The 24,411-nt window shown below is 42.1% G+C and overlaps 1 protein-coding gene across 1 annotated transcript; it reads left to right on the top strand.

Moving 5' to 3' along the window:
• On the top strand, positions 1–20,757 carry PCNA (proliferating cell nuclear antigen). The gene is made up of 6 exons (XM_030201855.1): positions 1–382; positions 3,131–3,228; positions 17,591–17,658; positions 17,972–18,166; positions 18,863–18,986; positions 20,476–20,757. The coding sequence occupies exons 1-6, from the start codon at positions 162–164 to the stop codon at positions 20,553–20,555; spliced, it is 786 nt and encodes a 261-aa protein (XP_030057715.1). The 5' UTR covers positions 1–161; the 3' UTR covers positions 20,556–20,757.
• The last annotated feature ends 3,654 nt before the right edge of the window (positions 20,758–24,411 follow it).

The raw sequence follows: 24,411 nt of genomic DNA, 5'->3' as shown, positions 1-24,411 counted from the left end.
TATAAAAGCGGCGGCGCGCAGCTGGCCGCTGCACTAGGTGAAATTTCGGAGGACAGCGGTGGTAAACGGTCTGTTGTAAAGACAGACAGCTGATACTGATTTTCCCCTCATTCGGTGCAACAGCGATTTGAGGATCATACCGTTCTCCCTGCACAGTAATCATGTTCGAGGCGCGACTGGTGCAGGGCTCCATCTTAAAGAAGGTGTTGGAGGCCCTAAAAGACCTGATCGATGAAGCGTGCTGGGACATCACCTCGAGCGGCATCAGCCTACAAAGCATGGACTCTTCGCACGTCTCTCTGGTACAGCTCACGATGCGCTCGGATGGCTTCGATACCTATCGTTGCGACCGCAACCAATCGATTGGGGTCAAAATGAGCAGGTGAGGAGAAAGGGTTGGACAGAGGAGATTTTGTGGCTTCATCCGCCCCCGGTCTAAAAGATCGTGGTCATGAAGTATGAAAATAATAGATCTTCAAAAGCGTATGGTAATGATTAGTGTTTAGTTAATTCTGTTGTAGAGCGCTAAGGAGTTGGGGAATAAAAGAACATTTTATAGAAGATCTGTATTTCTTTCTTGCCGACTAAGCGCGAGTTCTCCCCCTCATCCCGTTTGGGACACTGTTGCCGCTTCTTTACTTGTAACATTGTATTTGTAGGAATAGAGCGCCATTGTGACGTCAGGCGCGAACAGCCTGGACATGTCCGGTTGTGTAGGGAGGGGTGGGGAAGAAGAAGGAATTGCTTGTTCCGATTCCACGAATTGGGGTGAGACTGACCCCATGGTCTCAACTTATTTACACTCTTGTTTGTTTTGTATGGAGTGTGTTGAGCGGATAATTTGATGATTATCTCGCACAAAAAAAGGCGCCAGTGCCGCGGCGTGATGACGTAATTATGGCGCCAACTTTTTGGATCGAATGGCAGCGGCAGCACGGGACTGTATAGCTGTCTCAGGTCGTTTAAGAGTTTTTGTTTATAGTCCGCAAATGGACCACATATCGAATTAAAACATTATTATATTTATAAGTCTCTGCATTTGACACGTCCGATATCGTACTACTGAGACACACTATGATGGTGTTATTTGATCGCTTTATTTTTTTACTTATAAGAACATAAGCCTTGCCATATTGGGACGTATCAAGGTCCATCAAGCCCAGATTCTGTTTTCAACAGTAACCAATGCAGGTCACAAGTACCTGGCAAGATCGCAAAGTTTGTAATATTAATTACCCTATTATTGATGCAACTTTCTATAACTTAGGCTATGATGTTCAAAACTCTGGGGCTGTTACGAATAGTGCCGTAAAAAGACTTATGCAACACCGCAGAAGAACAATGCCCTAATGGTCAACGCTAATGAGACGCAAATATAAGCATAGTGTTGCACATTATGGAGTTAGGCAGGAGGATTTTGCTTGGGCAGAAGTGTTCCATAAGCTTGGCTCCTGTGCATATGCGCCTAATAAAACCTGAATGTGAAGCACACATACACATTGGTGTCCGTTTATTGTGGCCTAAGCATTTTTAATTTTGTTTTATTTGTTTTAATTTGGATGCTTATATTTAGACACAGGAAATAGATGCCAATTCACTTTGGGTGTCTTTAATATATGTATATATATATATTTTTTAGCATGGCCACTTGCTTCTCATGACCAGTGCTTAAGGGCCTGCACGGACTTCCTTCTGCTTCCAACATAGCCGCCCGGGGGGGGGGGCCCGATGCAGGGGTCTCCATCTCTATCTCTCTATCCTCTCCGTGCAGGAGAGAGAAAAGAGAAAACACCTGTGATAGCCCCCCCCCCCCCTTGCATTGCCTGCTTAGTAGCTACTGGGCCCTCAGGCCGCGCATGCTCAGTTTTGAGACAGCATGTGCAACCTGAGGAAGGCAGGGGCAGGCAATGCTACTACTACTTAACATTTCTAAAGCGCTACCAGGGTTACGCAGCACTGTACAATTTAACACAGAGGACAGTCCCTGCTCAAAGGGGCTTACAATCTAAAGGACAAAAAGTGCAGGCAATCAAATTGGGGCAGTCTAGATTTCCTGAATAGAAGTATAATGGTTAGGTGCCGAAGGCGACATTGAAGAGGTGGGCTTTGAGCAAGGATTTGAAGATGGGCAGGGAGGGGGCTTGGCGTATGGGCTCAGGGAGTTTATTCCAAGCATAGGGTGAGGCAAGGCAGAAAGGGCGGAGCCTGGAGTTGGCGGTGGTGGAGAAGGGTACTGAGAGGAGGGATTTGTCCTGTGAGTGGAGGTTACGGGTAGGAGCGTAAGGGGAGATGAGGGTAGAGAGGTAATGAGGGGCTGCAGATTGAGTGCATTTGTAGGTAAGTAGGAAAAGCTTTAACTGTATGTGGTACCTGATCGGAAGCCAAAGAAGTGACTTGAGGAGAGGGGTGATATGAGTATATCGGTCCAGGTGGAAGATAAGATGTGCAGCAGAGTTCTGAACAGATTGAAGGGGGGATAGGTTAAGTGGGAGGCCAGTGAGGAGTAGGTTGCAGTAGTCAAGGCGAGAGGTAATGAGAGAGTGGATGAGAGTTCGGGTGGTGTGCTCAGAGAGGAAAGGGCGAATTTTGCTGATGTTATAGAGAAAGAAGCAACAGGTCTTGGATGTCTGCTGGATATGCGCAGAGAAGGAGAGGGAGGAGTCGAAGATGACTCCGAGGTTGCGGGCAGATGAGACAGGGAGGATGAGGGTGTTATCGACTGAAATAGAGAGTGGAGGGAGAGGAGAAGTGGGTCTGGGTGGAAAGACAATGAGCTTGGTCTTGGCCATGTTTAGTTTCAGATGGCGGTTGGACATCCAGGCAGCAATGTCTGATAAGCAGGCCGATACTTTGGCCTGCTTATCTGAGCTGAGCAGAGGAAAGAGCTGCGCTGCCTGAGCTTGACTATATTAGCATGCTATTTGCATTGTTCGTCTGCACACTCATTTGTTCCCTTGCTCCTGACTTTTGAACATTCTGCGCAGGTAAATGCAGGCACTAGTGCAGAGCTAATTGCCTCTAGGGCTTGTTTACGTTTGAGCATTAGGGCTTTAATGCTGAAGTCGGAAGGTTTGTAGAAAATGTGATAGCTTTGCTACGATTGATTTTCATTTTTATTTTAATTTTCTAGTATGTCCAAGATACTGAAATGTGCTGCCAGTGATGACATAATCACTCTGAGAGCAGAAGACAATGCAGATACAGTGACTATGGTTTTTGAATCCCCAAGTAAGTGGTAAATTAACAATCAGATTTGGTACTATCTTGTTTAGAGTTCATTGATAGTAATTATCCTCAACAATTGTAATCATCCCAACATAACGCTTCCCAGAACATCAGAGCAGTTTCCAAAAGCCATTGGTCATGCTACAACTCTCCATACTCAGGTTGGGTAAAAGTGCACCCTGATGGTTAAGTTAGTGTGGCTGTCGAGATTTGTTTTGACTTTAACTGCAGCCGCTCTTTGCATTTTAGTCATATTTTTTTCATAGCTTTATATTATCCCTCCTTCTTCCCCCTGCTGCCCCAGACAACTGCTTTAGTCTTTCTGTGGCTGATGCAGTAAACGTGCATTATAACTTAGCAAACATTGTGCCAACAACTCTTGCAGAAAAAAGTGTGTGTGTGCATGAGTCTTGTGCTCTCCCATGTTGGTGTACAAGTCTGCACTCAAATTGAAAAGCCCAAGACAAAGAAACTATTACAAAATATAGTAGGTACAATCCACTTGATCTTGGCAGTGACTCTCTAAACACTGAGACACAGCTCAGTGATTCTGTAATTGTCATCAGTCACCCCTAATCATTAATCTTTCAATGTTTTAGAAACTTTTTATAATATTTTTAGAAACTATCAGCAATATTTAATTAAATGCTGACAGACCCACATCACGGGTTTTACAGAAATATTCTGAAAAAATATCAAAAGTTCTAAATATTGAAAGATTAAAGAATAGGGGTGACCGATGATGATCACAGTGAATCACTGAACTGTGTCTGTGTGAAAAGAGTCACTGCTGAGGTCAAGTGGATTGTTCCTGCCATATTTTGTAAGACTTTTTTTTTTTTTTTTTTTTTTTTTTGGTGTTTGGCTTTTAAATTTGAGTTTGGAATTATTGCCCACACTGTGAAGTTACATTGTATAAATTGATTTATCATAAGCAAGTCTGCAGTAGCACTAGCAGCATCTATATTTTGTGTACAAAAATTGTATTTGCACTCGGAACTGTATATTTATGCATGTCCTAGAATGCTATTCCAAAATACCATAAATATTCCAAAATACCATAAATATAGCACAAGAGTTTAAATGTTTAATATTGTAAATATGTGTTTCTTACTACTAACTCGTATTTACACTATTAAACTGAAGGGGAAGTAGTTGGTAGTCGGGATGCCCCTACAAATGTGAATGCTGGCAATCGCTAGTGGTCCTTTAACATATCCCCTCTCTCTTTAGAAATATTTCAAAATTATTTTTCTTTATAATATTTTTCCTTGTATCTTGCCTAAAATATATAGTGGACGAATGCATATGCTATTTCAAATTTTATTTATTTAGATTTTCTTGCATAATGTATTTCTTTTTTTTTCCAAATAACATTTATGTAAATGTAATAATGAAACTTATAAAGAATAAAAAAAAAATAGTGTAAATATGTGAAATTGGACCTTCTAATTTAGGAATCCAGAATAATATATAACCAAAAAAATGTTGATATTGTATCATGTTTCGTGCTGCACTATCCCCAAAGCAGATTCATACCTGTTCAATCAAACATTACTCTGCAAGAAAAAATAGTGTTGGTGCCCTTAAAAAAAGAAAAACAAAGCAAATATCCATTGGGATTAATCTAGTCATATTGTGTGACTGAGCTTTATTCAAAATGTTTAAAACAGGAGTCGGATATCACTGATAACCAAATTAGAGACAGCCACTCAATCCGTATTAAGGCCATTTGGAACAACTTCATAGAAATGTTTAAAAAATCAAAAATTGTTCTTGGTATGCTGTGTTAGCCTTGAAACAGGTTCATAAAACTAAAAAAAAAAAAATTGTCATTTCATTAGATATATACCAGATTCCCACATTTGTTGTCACAATATAAAATTGAATCTTCAATATATATATTTTTATTCAACATATTTAGGGCCCTGTTTACTAAGAGAGCACTAAGGGCGCATTAGCGTTTTTAGCATGCGCTTATGATTAGCACGTGCTAAACCATAAGTCACCTATAGGAACATACAGTATGGGCGTTTAGCATAGTGCTAAAAATGCTAGTGTAGCTTAATAAACAGGGCCCTTACGTTCTTATGGTATTTTATGCAATTATTTCTTTATTGATATTTGTATAGAATTTGGCACATGGTGTAAAACGGGGTGTCCAACCTCGGCCCTTGCCAGGTCGGGTTTTCAGGATTTCCCCAATGAATGTGTACGAGATCTATTTGCATACAGTGGAGGCAGTGCATGCATAGATGTCATGCATATTCGTTGAGGAAAATCTGACTGGATTCGGTCCTCTAGGACTGAGGTTGGACATCCCTGATGTAAAAGCACTGAGTTGCATTTGCAATACCCATTTTGTCAACAGTTCAGCACTTTATTGTAGCACATTTTCCCCTTAGTCTTTTTTAACCCACCCTCTTCAGTGAAGCCAGAAAAAAAGGTGTGGGTTTTGTATACGTACAGTGAAAGAAGAAACAGACATGAAATCCTCATCCTGGTCAGAACTTGGTTGGAATAACCCGTACCCAGGTATGCACCCAGGCGCTGACTGACCAACGCCTCATCTAGAAGCGGAGGGAGGCTTGCATCCTGCCTGCGAGCCGCCAGAGCATGTTATCGGGAGGGGGGGGGGGTGCGACCCTGCATCGGATCATCGCAGAGCAGTGTATGGAGAATTCTAAGGCCTGGAAGGCAGTTTCACTGCCAGGGTTGCAGACCAGTGCATGTGGACGTCTGAAACCCAGGAGGTGGACTCGCTGCAGGGGCTGACTCAGCCACCGGAGCCTTGTAGACAGTGGACCCTGCAGGAGATCGGCAGTCAGACCCACTCGGTGCCGTGGCACACGGCTCCCGTCCATTTATCTGATCCCCTGAAGGAGTCTCTCTCTGTCCATACCCTGCACTGTATGGTGCCGCACCTTGCTTGAGTTTTTTAAACTGCAGAAAACCCTCAGACTCCCACATCTGAGGAGGGAGGAAGCCGGAGCCCAGACAGTCTTGGGAGGCGTCATCCTGTTGCGAATCAGGGCTGCAGTCTTGACAGTCGGTAAACAGCCCACAGCACTAAACCTGATCCAACAACCTCCACCAACTTGATAGTGACAACAGGAGCACCCACCATAAGGTACCAATCAAAACCTGCGTATTCCACCTATGCACAGAACACCACTACCACATAAGACCCCAGATTCAAGCCACTCAACCCCATCTTCCTACCCTGTCCCAACACACAGATTGCTGGTAGAGCTCAACTACTGCAGGAACACACACCTGCACTAAGCGAGACTAGTTTAAAAGGACTTAAAGAAACAAACAAGTAGATATGCTACGCTTTCTACCCTATGTGCTTCTAGCAGACACAAGGGAGAAACCTAAATTTCCATGTCTTGTATAAATTGCTATGAAATCCTTGGTCAACAGAACCCAAGGTAAAGAGCAATATATGTAAATTGCTAAATTTCCATGTCTTGTATAGATTGCTATGAGATCCTTAAACTGATTCCAAAGCAAATCGTTAATGCAGCTTGGACTCTTTAAACAAACTATTAAGAGATCTTCAGCTAACTTTAATGTTTAATATATATACAAACTGTTCTCTCTTAATGAAGCATGGACTCTTAACATGGTACAACCATCTCTCTTGGCGCTCAGACCAGACACAGAACTGATCATTCCAAACAATCCAAGTGGGTTACGTTAACGCCAGATCCGCTGTAAATAACACAGCAATACTAACAGACGGGATCAGGTCAGAAAACCTCAACCTACTTTTCCTCACTGAAACTTGGATCCATGACCAAAAAGACCCTGTATTCCTAGACCTGTGCCCTCCAGGATACAAAATCACACTGGACCAGACAAGAAAAGAGAGGCGGAGGCATAGCATTAATCTATCGGTCCCACTTTACCACCGAAACCTCTGCTGAGTCCATAACACCTTAACTTGAAATTGCCTCAATCAGAATCCACAACAAAACCCTACGCGATCATGTGAATTGTCTTGTTTTACAGACCTCCAGGTAATTGGAACGAAGGACAGACCAACTTCATGGACTTCATGTCAAACATCTGTGTAACCAACTCCATTATACTAGTATTAGGAGACATTAACCTCCACCTAGAAGACCCAAACTCTACCAACGCACGAGAATAAAAGGAATTCCTCCACTCATGGGATCTTAAATGGCCACACATGCAAGCAACCCATGTCCAAAGGGCACACACTCGACCTCATCGCAAGCAACCCATGTCAAAGGGCACACACTCGACCTCATCTCACACAATCTGTCCACAGACCAGAACCTAATAATAACAGAAATTAAATGGACAAACACCATGGACCGACCACTACAAACTAAACATCCCTAAAATGGCGGAAAAAGAGTTCACACCGTATACAAGAACACACAACTTAGAGCACAAGAGGTCAAATAACTCGGAAACATTCTGGCAACAGATATACAAAAACAAATGGACAGCACAAACGGACTCTATATACTACATCTCAAAATGGGATAAAAGTTGCAGAAGCATACTGGACGAAATAGCACCCTTACGAACAAGAACCTCATGTAGACATAACTCGATACCGTGGTTCAACGAAGAACTGAAAAAAAAAAAAAAACAATCCAGGAAACTTAAACGAGCTTGGAAAAAAATAAGATGAACACACACTCAACGCATGGAAACAAATACAAATACGCAATAAGACAGACCAAAAGGTCATACTATAGAACTAAAATAGGGCCAAATTACAAAGACAGAAATTATACCAACTCGTGAACAAACTACTAGACATCACCGTGGTCACCACAACCAATACAGACATCCCATCTGCAGACAACCTTGCTAAATACTTCAATGAAAAAATTGCAAACCTACGTAACACACTACCTCAGAACAACACTGATATCGAAAACTTCATCACTGGCTTGGACTCAACCCCTGGTGAACACCCAGCGGCCCAAACCTGGTCAAACTTCGCTCTCCTCACTGCGGAAACAGTCACCCAGGCAATAAATAGGTTCTCCAACTCTCACTGTAAATTGGATACCTGCCCCAGCTACCTAATAGAATCCGCCCCCCACCGCTTCATAGCAGGCCTTACATCCCACTTAAACTACAAGCTTCAACAAGGTCTCTTCCCTAAGGAAAATAGCAACATCCTACTCACCCCAATACCAAAAGATCCCAAGAAAAAATCAAACAAAATCACTAACTACCGGCCAGTAGCATCAATACCACTGGTGGTCAAACTGATGGAAAGTATGGTAACCAAACAACTTGCTGATTTATATAAACCAATTTACAATATTACATGAATCACAATCAGGATTTCGCCCCTCCATAGCACTGAAACAGTACTAATTACCCTCCTAGCCAAATTCAAGCAGGAAATAGCAACAGGCAAAAGCATACGTCTCCAATTTGACATGTCCAGTGCGTTCGACATGGTAAACCATTAAATACTACTAAGACTCTTAGATTACTTCTGGATTGGCGGACACGTACTTAGTTGGATCAAGGGTTTCCTAACCACTAGAACTTATCAAGTGAAATCAAGCTCAAAACATATCACCACCGTGGAAAGCAGAATGTGAAGTACCTCAAGGATCACTCACCACTGTCACCGATCCTTTTCAACCTAATGACGACCCCACTAGCCAAATCCTTATCCAACCAAGGCCTTAACTCTTTCATCTATGCAGGCGATGTCACAATATACATTCCTTACAAACGTTCTCTAACAGAAATCACCAATGGAATCAAGCTCAGCTTGAATATCATGGACTCATGGGCAAATGCATTTCAACTAAAACTCAACACAGAAAAAAGTCTCATCCTCTCATCCCAATACAATACGAACAAACCCACAAACATAAACACCCCAGATTATACCCTCCCTATCTCAGACAGCCTGAAAATTCTCGTTGTTAAAATCGACCATAATCTCACACTAGAGAACCAAGTGAAATCTACAACAAAGAAAATGTTCCACTCAATGTGGAAATTCAAACACGTGAAACCATTCTTCCCGAGGGAAACATTTTGCAACTTGATACAATCAATGGTACTAAGCCATATAGACTACTGCAACGGAATTTATGCGGGATGCACAGAACAAATTATAAAGAAACTTCAGACGGCTCATAACAAGGCAGCCAGGCATATATTTGGAAAAGCGCGATTCGAAAGCGCCAAACCCCTCCGAGAAACTGCACTGGCTCCCAATCAAAGAACGTATTGCTTTCAAAATCTGCACCCTGGTTCATAAAATTATCTATGGCGAAGCCCCTGGATATATGACAGACCTTGTAGACCTACCAACCAGAAACACAACAAGATCAACACGAACGCACCTAAATCTCCACTACCCAAGCAGCAAAGGGCTCAAATACAAATCAACCTATGCATCCAGCTTTTCCTACATAAGCACACAACTATGGAACGCATTACCAAAAGCCGTGAAAACAACTTATGATCACCTAAACTTCCGGAAATCATTAAAAACTAACCTGTTCAAAAAGGCATATCCTACCGACCCAACTTAAATGCCTGTACCCTGCAACACAACGAAACCAAAGCTCGTAATGGACATATAATAACTCTTCCTCTCTACAATTCTCTACTGTGTCTGTACACACGATCCTTATTCTACCACAACATTACTGTATTTGTTCATACTGGAATTGGCGAACACCTTTACGGTACTATGTAAGCCACATTGAGCCTTCAAATAGGTGGGAAAATGTGGGATACAAATGTAACAAATCATAATTCTACCTACTAAATTCAGAAACACGCATACACTAAAGTAAGTAGACCTAATTTAAATAAAAATAAATAGTAGAGCTCTGGAAATACAAAAACCTCTCCCGTACCCTAATATGTTCATCACAAGAACATTAACAGGGCTATCAGTCCTAATGCTAGTAACATCCATGGAGGCCCTAAAAAGAAAACATACCAATACTCTACAACATGTGCCCCTCAGCAGAAACAGCAACCCACATCTTTTGGGAGAACCCGAACAATAGGGCGAAACTCCAAAGAATGGAAATCACTCACTGGATGTTGAACCACAACAAAAGACCACAAAGGAGACCAAGAAACACTAACAAACGTCAAGTAACAAAAATTACCACTGTCATGCAAACAGAGAATGAATATTTACCAATACCAGTGGGATACATCAACACCAGATCGGTGATAAATAAAACAAACAATAAAGAATTTGATAAGATGAAAACCGACCCTATTGTCCTAGACCTATGCCCACCAGGCTACGAAATCCTACACTGGACCAGAAAAGAGGCTGAGGAATATGTATAGAGCTTTCCTAAAGGTCAAAGCCATAGCAGAATCTATAACACCACAACTGGAAACTGCCTTGCTTATAATTAAGGCCCAGACCCTACATAATCAACTGTGCTGCATTTTATTCTACAGACCGCTAGGAAACTGGAAAGAGACCCAAACAAACATAATGGAAAGATTGATACAATCCAATTTTGGACAGCCATGTACGATGATACGAAGATCAGTGGTCCCCATTAACAAACGCAGAAAAGTTCCTATCAGACTGGAACAAAAGGTGCAATAACATACTGGACATAACCCCTTTGAAAACAAAAACTAGACAGAGGCGCAAATCGGTCTCATGGTTTGATAAGGAACTAAAAACAGTTAAGACCCTATGCTGAAGACTAGAACGAGCAAGGAGGAAAACCAAAAATGAAACAAGACCGCATGGAGAGAAGCACAAAACGGGTACAAAATTAAAATCAGACAGGCTAAAACAAAATTCTACAAAGAATAAGTAGGTCCAGACTACAAAGATACAAAAAAATTATACAAAATAGTGAACAACCTAATAAACACCAAACCTCCAACAGGGAATGGAGATTCCTGTCAGCTAACGACATTGCCAGATTCTTTGAAGAGAAGATCCTTAATTTAAGGAGAAACTTTAAGATTACACAAACTTCGAATCTCTAATAGACGAACTCGACCACCATCCAGATTAAACCCCAGCTGACAGAACATGGACCACCTTCAAGCATGCCCACAAATGAGACAGTAACGCAAGCATTAATGACATTCTCCTCTGCTTAGTACATACTAGCACATTCCCTAACTGTACTAAAAGTAGCCCAGGACCGATTCATAGACCAACTTGCTTACCTCTCATCTGAACTACATGTTTCAAGAAGGCCGTTTGCCAATGTACTGCTTACAGCAATCCCAAAAGACAGCAAGAAAAACCTAATGACACATCAAGCTACAGGCCAACTGCATCCACATCTATAATGATTAAAATAATGGAAGGAATAGTGGCCACCCAATTAACGGACTACATTATTTTTATTACATTGGTACCCCGCGCTTTCCCACTCATGGCAGGCTCAATGCGGCTTACATATTGTATACAGGTACTTATTTGTACCTGGGGCAATGGAGGGTTAAGTGACTTGCCCAGAGTGACAAGGAGCTGCCTGTGCCTGAAGTGGGAATCAAACTCAGTTCCTCAGTTCCCCAGGACCAAAGTCCACCACCCTAACCACTAGGCCACTCCTTCCGTAGTACATGACTCCCAAATAGTGGCCACCCAATTAACCAACTACATTATCAAATTTTCCGTACTACATGACTCCCAATCAGGCTTCAGACCCCATCACAGCACCACAACAGTATTGATTATACTACTGGCCAACCTCAAAAATGAAATTGCAAATAGAAAAAACATACTTCTACTATTATACATTTCGAGCGCATTTGATGTGGTCGACCATAAAATCCTAAAAAGAATCTTGAATTAAAATTTGGCATTGGAGGGAAGGTGCTCAACTTGGCTTCTTGACTAGAAGGCCCTATCAAATCAAGACAACTTCCTCCCTTTTTTTCTCCCCCCCCCCCCCCCCCCCCCCCCCCATGGAGAGCAGAATGTGGGATCCCCAGGGCTCACTGCTTTCACTTAATGCTATTCAACTTAATGATAACCCCTCTGGCCCAAGCACTATCCAAACAAGGATTCAACCCCCTCATATGCTGATGTGTCCATCTACAGATACAACCCAATTCCTCTTAGAATGGGATAACAGATGCAAATCCATACTAGACAACATTGCTCCAACCCAAACCAGAACCTCACATAGAAAGAATTCAATATCATGGTTCAATGAAGAGCTGAAAAAACTTAAAACTCAAGTCAGAAGGCTAGAACAAGCTTGGAATAAAAAGAAAGACGAACCCACACACGCCTGGAAACAACTCCAAAGAAGATACAAATACACCATAAGACAAGCTAAAATATTACATTATAAAACTACAAGGACACACACAAACTCTTCCAACGCGTGAATAAACTACTAGATATTACACCAGTTACAACCAACAGCAAAGACACACCAGTAGTAAACAATATAGCGAGATACTGCAACGAGAAAATCATACTACGACTTAAGATACCCATCAGCACCATCGACTATGCTGAACTTCTTGACTGTCTAGATCCAGACCCTGGCATTCATCCAGCAGACAGAACCTGGACCAACTTCGAGACACTATCAGAGGATATCTCCCAAACGCTCAAAAGATTTGCCAAATCTCATTGCAAACTAGACATATGTCCTAACAACCTTATGACATCTGCTCCTCAACAATTTATAACAGACATAACGAAACACTTGAATTATATGTTACAAAATGGACTCTTCCTGAAGGAGAAAGGAAACCTTCTTCTCACCCCCTTACCCAAAGATGCAAAGAAAAGTGCCAGTGAATTAACCAACTACAGGCCAGTAACATCTATCCCCTTAATAACCAAACTAACGGAAGGATTGGTGACCAAACAACTCACAAACTATTTAAATAAATTCTCAATACTCCACGACTCCCAGTCAGGATTTCGGTCTAACCACAGTTCTGAAACAGTACTAGTTACTCTCATGACTAAATTCAAACAAATGATTGCAACTGGAAAGAACATACTACTGCTACAATTTGACATGTCAAGCGCTTTCGACATGGTTGATCATGGAATACTACTACATATCCTTGAGTACTTCGGAATCGGAGGCAACGTACTCAACTGGTTCAAGGGATTCCTAACCACACGATCATACCAAGTGACATCTAACTCGACTACTTCAGCCACATGGGTACCTGAATGCGGAGTCCCACAGGGATCCCCCCTCTCACCGACCCTATTCAACTTAATGATGATACCCTTGGCCAAACTACTATCAGACCAAAAGCTCAACCCATACATATACGCAGACGACGTAACGATCTATATCCCTTTTAAACAAAGATCTAAAGGAAATTTCCAATTAAATTATAACCAAAGTCTCCAGATCATGAATTCATGGGCGGATGCATTTAGGCTGAAGCTTAATGCAGAAAAAAACCCAGTGCCTTATTCTCACCTCTCAACATTACAAGAACAAGTTCACTGCCATTAACACACCAAATCTGAACCTTCCAATTTCGGACACCCTAAAAATTCTTGGAGTTACCATCGATCGACATCTAACACTTGAGACCCACGCGAAAAACACAACCAAGAAGATGTTCCACTCAATGTGGAAATTAAAGAGTAAGACCTTTTTTCCCAAGAACTGTTTTCCGTAACCTGGTACAATCAATGGTGCTCAGTCATCTAGATTACTGTAACGCACTATACACCGGCTGTAGAGCAAATAATCAAGAAACTTCAGACAGCCCAGAACACTGCAGCCAGACTCATATTCAGCAAAACAAAATATGGAAGTGATAAGCCCCTACGAGAAAAATTACACTGGCTCCCACTTAAAGAACGCATCACATTCAAAATATGCTCCCTTGTTCACAAAATCATTCACGGAGATGCACCAGCCTACATGTCAGACCTGATAGACTTACCATCCAGGAATGCCAAAAGATCATCCTGCACATTCCTTGATCTACACTTCCCTAACTGTAAAGGTCTAAAACACAAACTAATGCACGTGTCAAACTTCACCTACTTGAGCACACAGTTATGGAGTGGCCTAGTGGTTAGGGTGGTGGACTTAGTTCCTGGGGAACTGAGGAACTGAGTTCAATTCCCACTTCAGGCACAGGCAGCTCCTTGTGACTCTGGGCAAGTTACTTAACCTTCCATTGCCCCATGTAAGCCGCATTGAGCCTGACATGAGTGGGAAAGCGCAAGGTATAAATGTAACAAAAAAAAACAAAAAACGATTAATGAACTAATGACCTTCTGCAAACTACTGAAGACCTATCTCTTTAACAAGGCATACCACATAGATCAACCAATATGAATATACACAACTCCTCCACATATATTCAGAACTGTCAATCTGCTTGTTTTACTACTATTATGATCTATCTTCATCATGTTGCCCAAGATCCTTCTGTAATACTAAATGTCTAATTTCTAATGTATTTCCATTATACATATGATGTATTGTAAGCCACATTGAGCCTGCAAAGAGATGAGAAAATGTGGGATACAAATGCAATAAATAAATAAATAAACCCCCTTATATGCTGATGTGTCCATCTACATCCCCTTCCAAAAAGACCTGACAGAAATTGCGTCTAGGATAACGGATGGCATAAACATAATGGAATCCTAGGCATCATCGTTCAAGCTCAAACTGAACAAAGAAAAATACACATTCTCACAACACAATACTGAACACTACTCATGGGCACATTCCTCCCAATTTCGGACAATTTAAAAATCCTAACATCAACTGCAGTCTGTCCTTTGACAAAGCAAATCTTGACTGCCATCTATACTTAGACAAGCAAATCTCAACCACTACAAAGAAAATGTCCCAAACCATGTCGAAATTGAAACGCATAAATTACTTCCCAAGTCGTATTCCGCACACTAGTCCAATCCATGGTCCTCACCCATGCAGATACTGCAATGGAATCTGACGGATGCAGGAAACTACAAAAGAAGCTGCAAACAGCACAAAATACAGCTCATCTAATATTTGGTATAAACCAATTCAAAAGCGCAAGACCCCTGCTGCGCAAACTTCATTGGCTACTCCATCAAGGCATATAACCTTCAAGATTTGCACACTGACTACAGGATTATCTTTGGCCTTACACTGGAATATATGAGAATGAATAGACCTGCCTATGCGCAGCGCAATCAAAGGGAGAGGAACCTACCTCACCCTACACTTCCTAGAGTCTAAGGCCTAAAGTACAAATCTGCATACTCGACCAGCTTCACATACATCTGTCCCAAAATTTGGAACACAATACCGAAAAGGCCTAAACTGCACCACCATTACATAACTTTCCAAAGACACCTGAAAGCCCACTTCTTTAGGCAATGTTTCTTTTGAAAATCGTGCACGGACTAACTAACCAGCAACTACAGCATACCACGAAACTGAAGCACTAGATAGAATTGAATGAATGACGTGCAAACTTCTACTAAAAATGGTACATGTCAAACTGTATTAGCCTGTAAGCCACATTGAACTGACAACCTGATTGGAACATGTGGGGTACAGGTGCAGAAATTAATGCTGACTTCAAACAAGTGTTAAAATTTCACTCCTTAGACTTTGTGCTGAAAACCCAGCGCTCAGCCTTGTTCTGTTCTGTGTGGTTATCTGCATTGAATAGTTAATATCTTAATAACGGGGGGATTTAAATTTAAATTTAGCTGTGCGCTGATATCAGAGAGAGTCTTTGTGCTCTGCTTGTGTACAAATCTCATTTTAACATAGGGTGCACACAAGACTACAAAATTGTGTAGAAGAGCTGGACTGTGTGCAAAGCCTAGCACAATTTTACTTCCACCTAGAGAATGACAACATCCCCATGGTTCTGTCTCCATCCACACCCTATCCTTTTATCTGCAGAAGCCTCGAACACCTAAGATTTTATATTGAAATCTTTTTATTAAAGTACAAAAAGGTACAATTTGCTGTGCAACTGTTTTTTATAAATCACAAATAAACAACAATAATGAGCACCATCTTCTACCCTTCCAACCCCAACAATAGCTGATTTCTGCTACCCCAAGGAATCCAAATCCACCTTGTTAAAATGTCCAAGGGTGCAAAATACAACCCATCCAGTATACCCTAGCAGGGGAAAAATATGCCCTATGAAGCACTGTTATGACATTTTAATCTGTGGATGAGTAAGTCATCAGCAGTCTTCAGGATTCAGTCTAGCGCTCCTGTCTTCCACATTCCTTCCTGCAATAGAAAATGTCCTGGTAACAGGAATGTGCAGGATTCCCCATTCAAATTTTGCTAGTTGTGGCAATCATGTTTGCTTGTTTTTCCAAAAAAACAAAATATCGTCTGCATCACTGAAACTCAAACTAGAAAATGACACAGGGACAAAGTTTGACCCTGTCCCCACGGGCTCTATCCCCGCAGGCTCTGTCCCCATCCCCATGTTATTCTCTATTTCCACCCCTCAGTTGGTTAAAGCTTGATGCTGTTTAGTCCTTATGACAAGGGGAGGAAGGGAAATGCTCATGTCTGATCACTGCTAAGTTTTTGGGGAGGGGAGAAGCAGCACTGCTTTTAAAAAGAAACCCATCCCCTTTTAGAAGCCCCCCCCCCTTCATGACATCACTTTGTAATTCCAGGGCTGTCGTTCAGAATATTATCTACCTCCCAGGTGGAAATGGTCAAGATTGTAAGCTCCTTTGAGCAGGGACTATCCTTCTTTGTTAAACTGTACAGTGCTGCGTAACCCTAGTAGCGCTTTAGAAATGTTTAGTAGTAACATCATGCAATTACTATATATATATTTTTTCTCTATTTACCTAAGATACTGCTGTTCATGTTGGTTCTGGTTGCTTCTTGTGGCTGGCAGGGCTCAGATGAGAGTGCACAGTAATGGCAAAAACACCATAGATATATATTTTTAAAGAAACCCAATTATCATAAGCAAAATTAGCAACATCTGACCTTTGTTCTCACCCGGTGTGCTCAAAGTACAGTTCCAGTGAGGATAGCAAGGTGGCAGCACTTCTAAAGTTCATAGTTAATTGACCAGGAAAGTTGACCAGAGGTCTGTGGTCCAAACTTACATACACCGGTCTTTCTGGACTGCAGAATTATCTTATTTTCTAGTCTTCCCAAAACACCTATTTAGGTATTTTAGATTTAGTTTGCATTTATGTAGTTGTAGCTGAATTAAATTTATTTTATAAAATAATTTTAAAAAGAAAATCTGCAAACTGGATACTTTTTTAATTTGTACCTGGAAACTTGTTCTGTGTCTTCTGTTCACATCATAGTTAAGGTGTAGAATTTAACGTCAATTATCCATTTTTGCTCTTTATGGAAGAATGTACTTGAATGGATGGTTTCTTTCACAGATCAGGAGAAGGTGTCAGACTACGAGATGAAACTGATGGATCTTGATGTGGAACAGCTTGGAATCCCAGTAAGTCACAGCTCTGCAGACACCATTTGGAGTGTTTATGGCAGTAGTGGATCAGTGCCTGGCTGATGCCACATTTATTTAACACTTTTACATGCCCACACGGAGACAGACCAGATGGGGCTTTTTGGGAGAGTTAATAGTTTGCATCCCAGATAACATCAATCAAACGAGCAGTTGATAGTTATGCTGGTAAGCTTAACAGCAAGGTCAGACAATTGGTTTAAAGAAAACTTCTTCAGAGCTTTCTCAACTTTCCTCATGAGGTCTTTTCCTGATGAAATGAGTTGGAGTATTTTTTTTCTCTCGTTTGCAGGAACAAGAATATAGCTGTATAATAAAAATGCCCTCTGGTGAATTTGCCCGTATTTGTCGAGATCTCAGCCAAATTGGGGATGCAGTTGTGATCTCTTGCGCAAAGGATGGCGTGAAGTTCTCCGCCAGTGGTGAGCTGGGCACTGGAAATGTGAAACTCTCTCAGACATCTAACGTGGACAAAGAGGAAGATGCTGTAAGAATTTTACAGTATAAATTGTGATTTCTGTAATATAAGAATATATCTTAGCTGGATCCCAGTGAAGTTTGATTCTTACGTTGTCTGGAAAATGTGGAACCACTGCTTAATGTAAAAATATCTTCATCTGCCCACACTGTCAAGTGCTGCATCTGATCTCGCAAGGAACTGTTGAAAATGGATTAATTCTCTGTATACCATCACATAAATGAACTTCGCTCCTAGGCTGGATCTCCCCTGTGTGATAAATACCGGATTTTATCTAACTTGCTACCTTTCAGCTTCAGGAGTCCTGACCACCATTTCAGAAGTAGACATCAGAAGTAGAAAATTTAAATGATGCAAATTTACTGGCGTTCATTTTAAATTGTGCTTCATTGAGAGCTGTTGTAACTAAGTCACCAATGACTTTTGACAGAAATGGTGATTAGAATAGTTTGTGGCTGTATTGCAGCACTTGGAATGGGTGGCTTGGCTTCTTGCTTAGAATGATTTCTCAGGTTTTGAGGATACCCGCAAGGAATATGCAAAGAGATTTTCATACACTGCCTCCATGGTATGCAAGTTTATTCATATTTGTTGTGGATATCCTGGAAACCACACAGACTAGAATGCTCCAGGGCAGTCTGAAGTATGCTAGAAGGTTTATAGAAATTCAGAGCATTAACTCCTGCTACGTGTTCATTCTTTCAGGTTACAATAGAAATGAATGAGCCAGTCCAGCTCACATTTGCACTGAGGTACCTGAACTTCTTCACCAAAGCAACGCCCCTCTCAGCCACAGTCACACTTAGCATGTCTGCAGATATACCTCTTGGTAAGCATCACGCACTAAGTTCAGTGTATCTTTTTTTTTTTTTTTTTTTAACCCCTTTTGTTTTTTCTATGTTGGCTGGTAGTCTCTTTAATGTAGAACCCCAGTCAGGTTTTTGGGATACCCACAATGAATATGCATGAGAGGTTCACATAGAAATGGGGTAGTACGTGCAAATTCATCTCACCCACATTTATTGTGGGTATCCTGAAAACCTGACTGATTAGGTGTGTCCTGAGGACTGGGTTGAGAACCCCTGATGTAGAATGATCCGTTTGTGCTTACATAGTATTCTTTTTAGATCAGGGTTGCCCAACCTCTGCCTTTGCCAGGTCGTATTTTCAGGATTTCCCCAATAAATATCCATGAGGTCCATTTGCATACTATGCAGGTAGTGCATGCAAATATATTTCATGCATATTCATTGGGGAGATCCTGAAAATGCAGCTGGATTGCAGCCCTTGGAACGAGGTTGGACAACCCTGTTTTAGATGTTCTGATCAGGCCTGCCGGGGGGGGGGGGGGGGGGGGGCAGTTCTGATTCACACAGCAATGTTTGACATGTATTCCATTTAGATTGGCAGGAAGCAGCTAAGGATCATTAAAAAAAAAAAAAAGAAACCTGACTATGTCCACAGCTGTTTTAAGTAAGAGCATCTTTATTAGCTAGCTTGATTATATTTCATTTTTCTTTTGTTTGAATTTAGTAGGTTGGTGAAAGTACAGCTGGCAGTGTTAGCCATGCTATTCAGGCAGCAGATCATTTAGAGTCTCTTCTACTAAGCTGCTCTAAGAAATGGGCTTAGCGCATTCTTGCAGGATTTCGTTCACTAAACCCTTTTTTTTTTTTTTGCATGTCCGTCAAAGAGGTTTTTTTCCTCTGTTGAATATATGACCGTATGCTAATGTTAGCAACAAAGGGAAGGCTGGAGGAGGCGAGCCTGGTCCTTTCAGTAGTGCCGGCGCTGCGACTTCAGACTCCTGAAGCAGGCCTGTGGCCGACACACAGATCTGTGTCGAGTCTGTAATAAAGTTTAACATTGTGACTTATCTGTCCCAGTCCCTGGAGTTATTGGTCTACTTCCCACTTCTATTTTCTCATTGTTTTTTGTGGGATTCTGTTCATCTGCCTCAGTGGATTACCCATCCCAGCATTAGTACGTGTTCATTTAAAAAAAATTACCATGGGAGCGCGCTTAAGGGCTCCTGTGTTATGGACACGCTAGCCAGTTAGCACGCTTAATTGATTAGTGCATCCACGCCCATTCACCCCCCCCCCCCCCCAAAGAAAATAATTGCCACATGCTTAGTTTGCACAGATGGCAAAACTAATGCAAAATGCTTTAGTTTCTTGCATTTTTTTTTGCTGCATTTAGGTCATGTGTTTGCACATAATGCAGCTTAGTAAAAGGGTCCCTTAAAGCTGTAATGGATTCTGTAGTTTGAGCATTCTGGAGACTGACATTTTTTTTTTTCTTTTTCCATTCTACAGTTGTTGAATACAAAATTGCAGATATGGGCCACGTAAAGTATTATCTGGCCCCCAAGATAGAAGATGAGGAAGCTGCATAAATATTTACTTGGGGTGCTGGAGCACTCATGAAAAAAACATTATATATACAAAATTGTTCTTACTGTGTGTTTTTATTGCAATTAAAGGTATAAATTTGCAGGTGTCTGCCAGTTCTATACCTCTAGACATGTCTGTAGATATTTCTGTAAATACTCAAAAGTGAAACTTTTTGTAATACTCTTCAGTTAATAAAGATTTGTTTAAAGCTTGTTGCAAATGTTTCTGTTTAAACATAGCTTTTTCTCCTGAATGAGGGTCTGGTTCTAAATATTTGATGGGAGAGAGTTGTGTGGTTGCTCTGATCCAAATGGCTAAATTAGAATTTTTAAATTTAACACAAGTTGTACCGTATTTTTCGGACTATAAGACGCACTTTTTTCCCCCCAAATTTGGGAGGAAACTGGGGGGTGCGTCTTATAGTCCGAAGGTAGAGATTTCCCTCCCTCCGAGTTACGGATCGCCCTCCCCCCCGGCTCTGTCACCACTCACGCGATCTTCCCTGGTGGTCTAGTGACGTTGGGGCAGGAAAGAGCCCCCTCTTTCCTTCCCAGCGCGCTGCTCTCCGTCGTCCTGTATGCTGCCTGACGGTCTCGGCGAGATTCAAAATGGCCGCCGAGAATTGACGTCTCGGCGGCCATTTTGAATCTCGCTGAGACCGTCAGGCAGCATACAAGAGGACGGAGAGCAGCGTCCTGGGCAGGAAAGAGGGGGCTCTTTCCTGCCCCGACGTCACTAGACCACCAGGGAAGATCGCGTGATGTGAGTAGGGAGAAGTGGTGACAGGGCCGGGGGGAGGGCGATCCCGAACTCGGAGGGAGGGATTCGGACAAGACGCACCGGAGCACCTAGGTTTTAGAGGAGGGACAAAGGAAAAAAATTTTTTTTCCTATTTCCCTCCTCTAAAACCTAGGTGCATCTTATAGTCCGAAAAATACGGTAGATAAAATTTTAATACAGGGCTTGTTTTTTAGGAGCGACCCCAAAAAATATAGGAGCTGGTGGTTGAGACTTTCCCAAATTGAGGGGAGAAATCTCTTGAAGTCTGCCACAGCTCCTTCAGGGGCTGATTTTATTAAGGCTGTTTTCTCATTCCATGTCTAAGAGAAAATGAAGACTAGTAAATCAGGTTATTAGTGCACTCCTGAAGGCTACTTGCAGAAATAAGTATTTTTATTATCACCAGTATTTTATCCTGTTCCTACTAGTCTCCCTCCCCTATTCTCTTAAAATTGACCTTAGCACCAACTTGCACCCACCCAACAAGCCAATCAGTCAGCCCCCTACTCCCCTTGCCAGCCAATCAGCTCTAGTCCCTGTCCCCACCACCCTAAGAAGCCAGTCAGCTACCCCTTTTTTTTTTCTTCAGCAACTGATTCTTAATCAGTGTTGCCAAGTAGCTTGTTTTTTGTCTTGTTCTTTTCTTTTATTTGGCTTGATATACTGTCAATTGCCCACAATTGTTGCTGTGATAACATTGCAAGTAAGTGTGTCAGTTGGCGCTCAGTCCCGCCTTTTCCTGTCCTCTTTGTTTCCTCATTGGCTATGGAAGAAGTTAATCACAATATGCACCGCCCCTGCATTAGGGCTGCCTTCACATAAAAAATTGGGTTTATTTTTAGGAACTGATATTGCTTGGTTTTTAAGTAAAACTGTGTTTTTTTGTTTTTTTTTAATTCTCCACAGCTACCTGGAAACAGTAATTCTTATCCTGCCTATAGCTGCTGCAGGCGCTTTCTCTTCTCTGTCCACAGCTCTGTGAGTCTGAGCCATGTGGTGCAGGGATTCTCATGTTGGCCTCTGCTTTTCAAGGCTTGAGACCAGCATGAGTTAGACTCGCATGGAGCTGCATAGTGCAGAGAGAGGGCGGTTGGCCAATAGGAAAATATAAGGTGACAAACTTTTAATTCTTGGCATCCCTCAAGACTGGCACAGAGAAGACTGTTATGCACTCCTACCAACAGTTGCACACTAAAAAAAATAGCGATTCTCAAAACAAATAGCACGCAAATAAGCTGCACAGACTTTTACCATGTTGCTTGTAAGTGAAAGCACCAGGGCATGCGCATAGCAGTCAGTCGATAAGGGTAGCTGCTGCTATGCATATGCCCTGAATAGTGTGAGCTGTGGAGAGGGTTTTTTTGTATGTGTGGCAATGACTAATTTCTTTCCCAATGGTGCCAGAGGTCTGACCCCCCGCAGGCTGCGCCAACATCACTGGCCAGTAAATTCCCCAGCAAGAGGCTCACTGGCCAGTAAATTCCCCAGCAAAAGGTGGCAGAAATGCAAAGGGTTGCTGAAATAAAAGCTGCGATTTGACTTTTATGTGCAGAAGCGGCCTTGGTGCCATTAGTATTGTTTATACTGAAAAAACTTTTGGGTACTCTGCTTAGAAGTTCTTATTTCCTCTTTATACTTTTAAAGGCACAGCTTTGTGCTCTGCTTTCACATTATTTTCGATTGAAAAGGTAGGTGGGATTAACCTTCACAAACACACTTCCTATCAGCGTACCTTATTTTCATGTGCAGTAGAAATGTCCTTTTTGTACTGTTTTGTTCCACAGTGTGACGCTGAAGAAGCCAGCTGCTCCAGACCTTCTATAAGGGTAGGGCCTTTCTGTGCAAAACTCATAAACAGCTGTGCATCCCTTCAAATAGACATTTGAATACTAATTAGCCTATTTAAATAAATTAGCATGCTATCCCCTTTGTCTGCTGCTGCAACGGTTAAAAAGCCCACAACTTTATGCAACTCTCACTCACTACCTGGCTCACTAAACCGGCTGGAACTAGTGGGAAAACACATGTTGCTTGCCCAGTAAGTTTTATGCTTCTGACCCTGAATACTGATTTCCTGATAGAATCTATATCTGTAGTGAGCTGTCCTTGGAGCCAGTATCTATCCCCAGAAGGTGCTGGCCATGGTAAGTCTGTTCAGTCTCAGCTGGGTCCTAGGTTTAAGCTTTTTAGTGGGCCTTGGAGGAGCAATTTCTAATTTAAAAAAAAGTGGAATTCTCTACAAGTTTCCTCTGTGCTCTGTTCACGGCCTGGTGATGAGCTGGGTTCTGATTCCCACAGAGGCCCGCTATTGCCCATGAGGTGTTAACACTTGAGACAAAAAAAAAAAAAAGCACAGGCACTTTCTATTAGTGCCTTGGCCAAGCTGTCTCCTTAGGGCCTGTTTTGCTCTGGTTCAGGGTTTGCAAGGGGGGGGGGGGGCCAAAATCTTTTGCATTGATTACTTACTACTAAACATTTCTAGAGCGCTACTAGGGTTACGCAACGCTGTACAGTTTAACAAAGAAAGGACAGTCCCTGCTCAAAGGAGCTTACAATCTAAAGTTCAAAATGTCAAGTTGGGGGCAGTCTAGATTTCTTGAATAGTGGTATAGTGGTTAGGTGCCAAAGGCGACATTGAAGAGGTGGGCTTTGAGCAAGGATTTGAAGATGGGCAGGGAGGGGGCCTTGCGTATGGGCTCAGGGAGTTTATTCCAAGCATGGGGTGAGGTGAGGCAGAAGGGGCGGAGCCTGGAGTTGGCGGTGATGAAGGGTACTGAAAGGAGTGATTTGTCTTGAGAGCGGAGGTTACAGGTAGGAGCATAAGGGGAGATGAGGGTAGAGAGGTAAGGAGGGGCTGCAGATTGGGTGCATTTGTAGGTTAGCAGGAAAAGCTTTACGTGGTACCTGATCGGAAGCCAAAGAAGTGACTTGAGGAGAGGGGTGATATGAGTATATCGGTCCAGGTGGAAGATAAGATGTGCAGCAGAGTTCTGAACGGATTGAAGGGGAGATAGATGGCTAAGTGGGAGGCCAGTGAGGAGTAGGTTGCAGTAGTCAAGGCGAGAGGTAATGAGAGAG

Source organism: Microcaecilia unicolor, chromosome 4 (genome assembly GCF_901765095.1).
Source record: "Microcaecilia unicolor chromosome 4, aMicUni1.1, whole genome shotgun sequence".
Classification (NCBI taxonomy): Eukaryota; Metazoa; Chordata; class Amphibia; order Gymnophiona; family Siphonopidae; genus Microcaecilia; species Microcaecilia unicolor.
Note: the sequence above shows the minus strand (reverse complement) of the source record. Positions and strands in the feature narration are given on the sequence as shown.

Excerpts from the sequence above, each read along its gene's own strand:
- PCNA (XM_030201855.1), top strand. The coding sequence starts at position 162 with ATGTTCGAGGCGCGACTGGTGCAGGGCTCCATCTTAAAGAAGGTGTTG. Across the intron at positions 383-3,130 it reads ATTGGGGTCAAAATGAGCAG|TATGTCCAAGATACTGAAAT; the intron begins GTGAGGAGAAAG and ends TTAATTTTCTAG. Across the intron at positions 3,229-17,590 it reads TATGGTTTTTGAATCCCCAA|ATCAGGAGAAGGTGTCAGAC; the intron begins GTAAGTGGTAAA and ends TTTCTTTCACAG.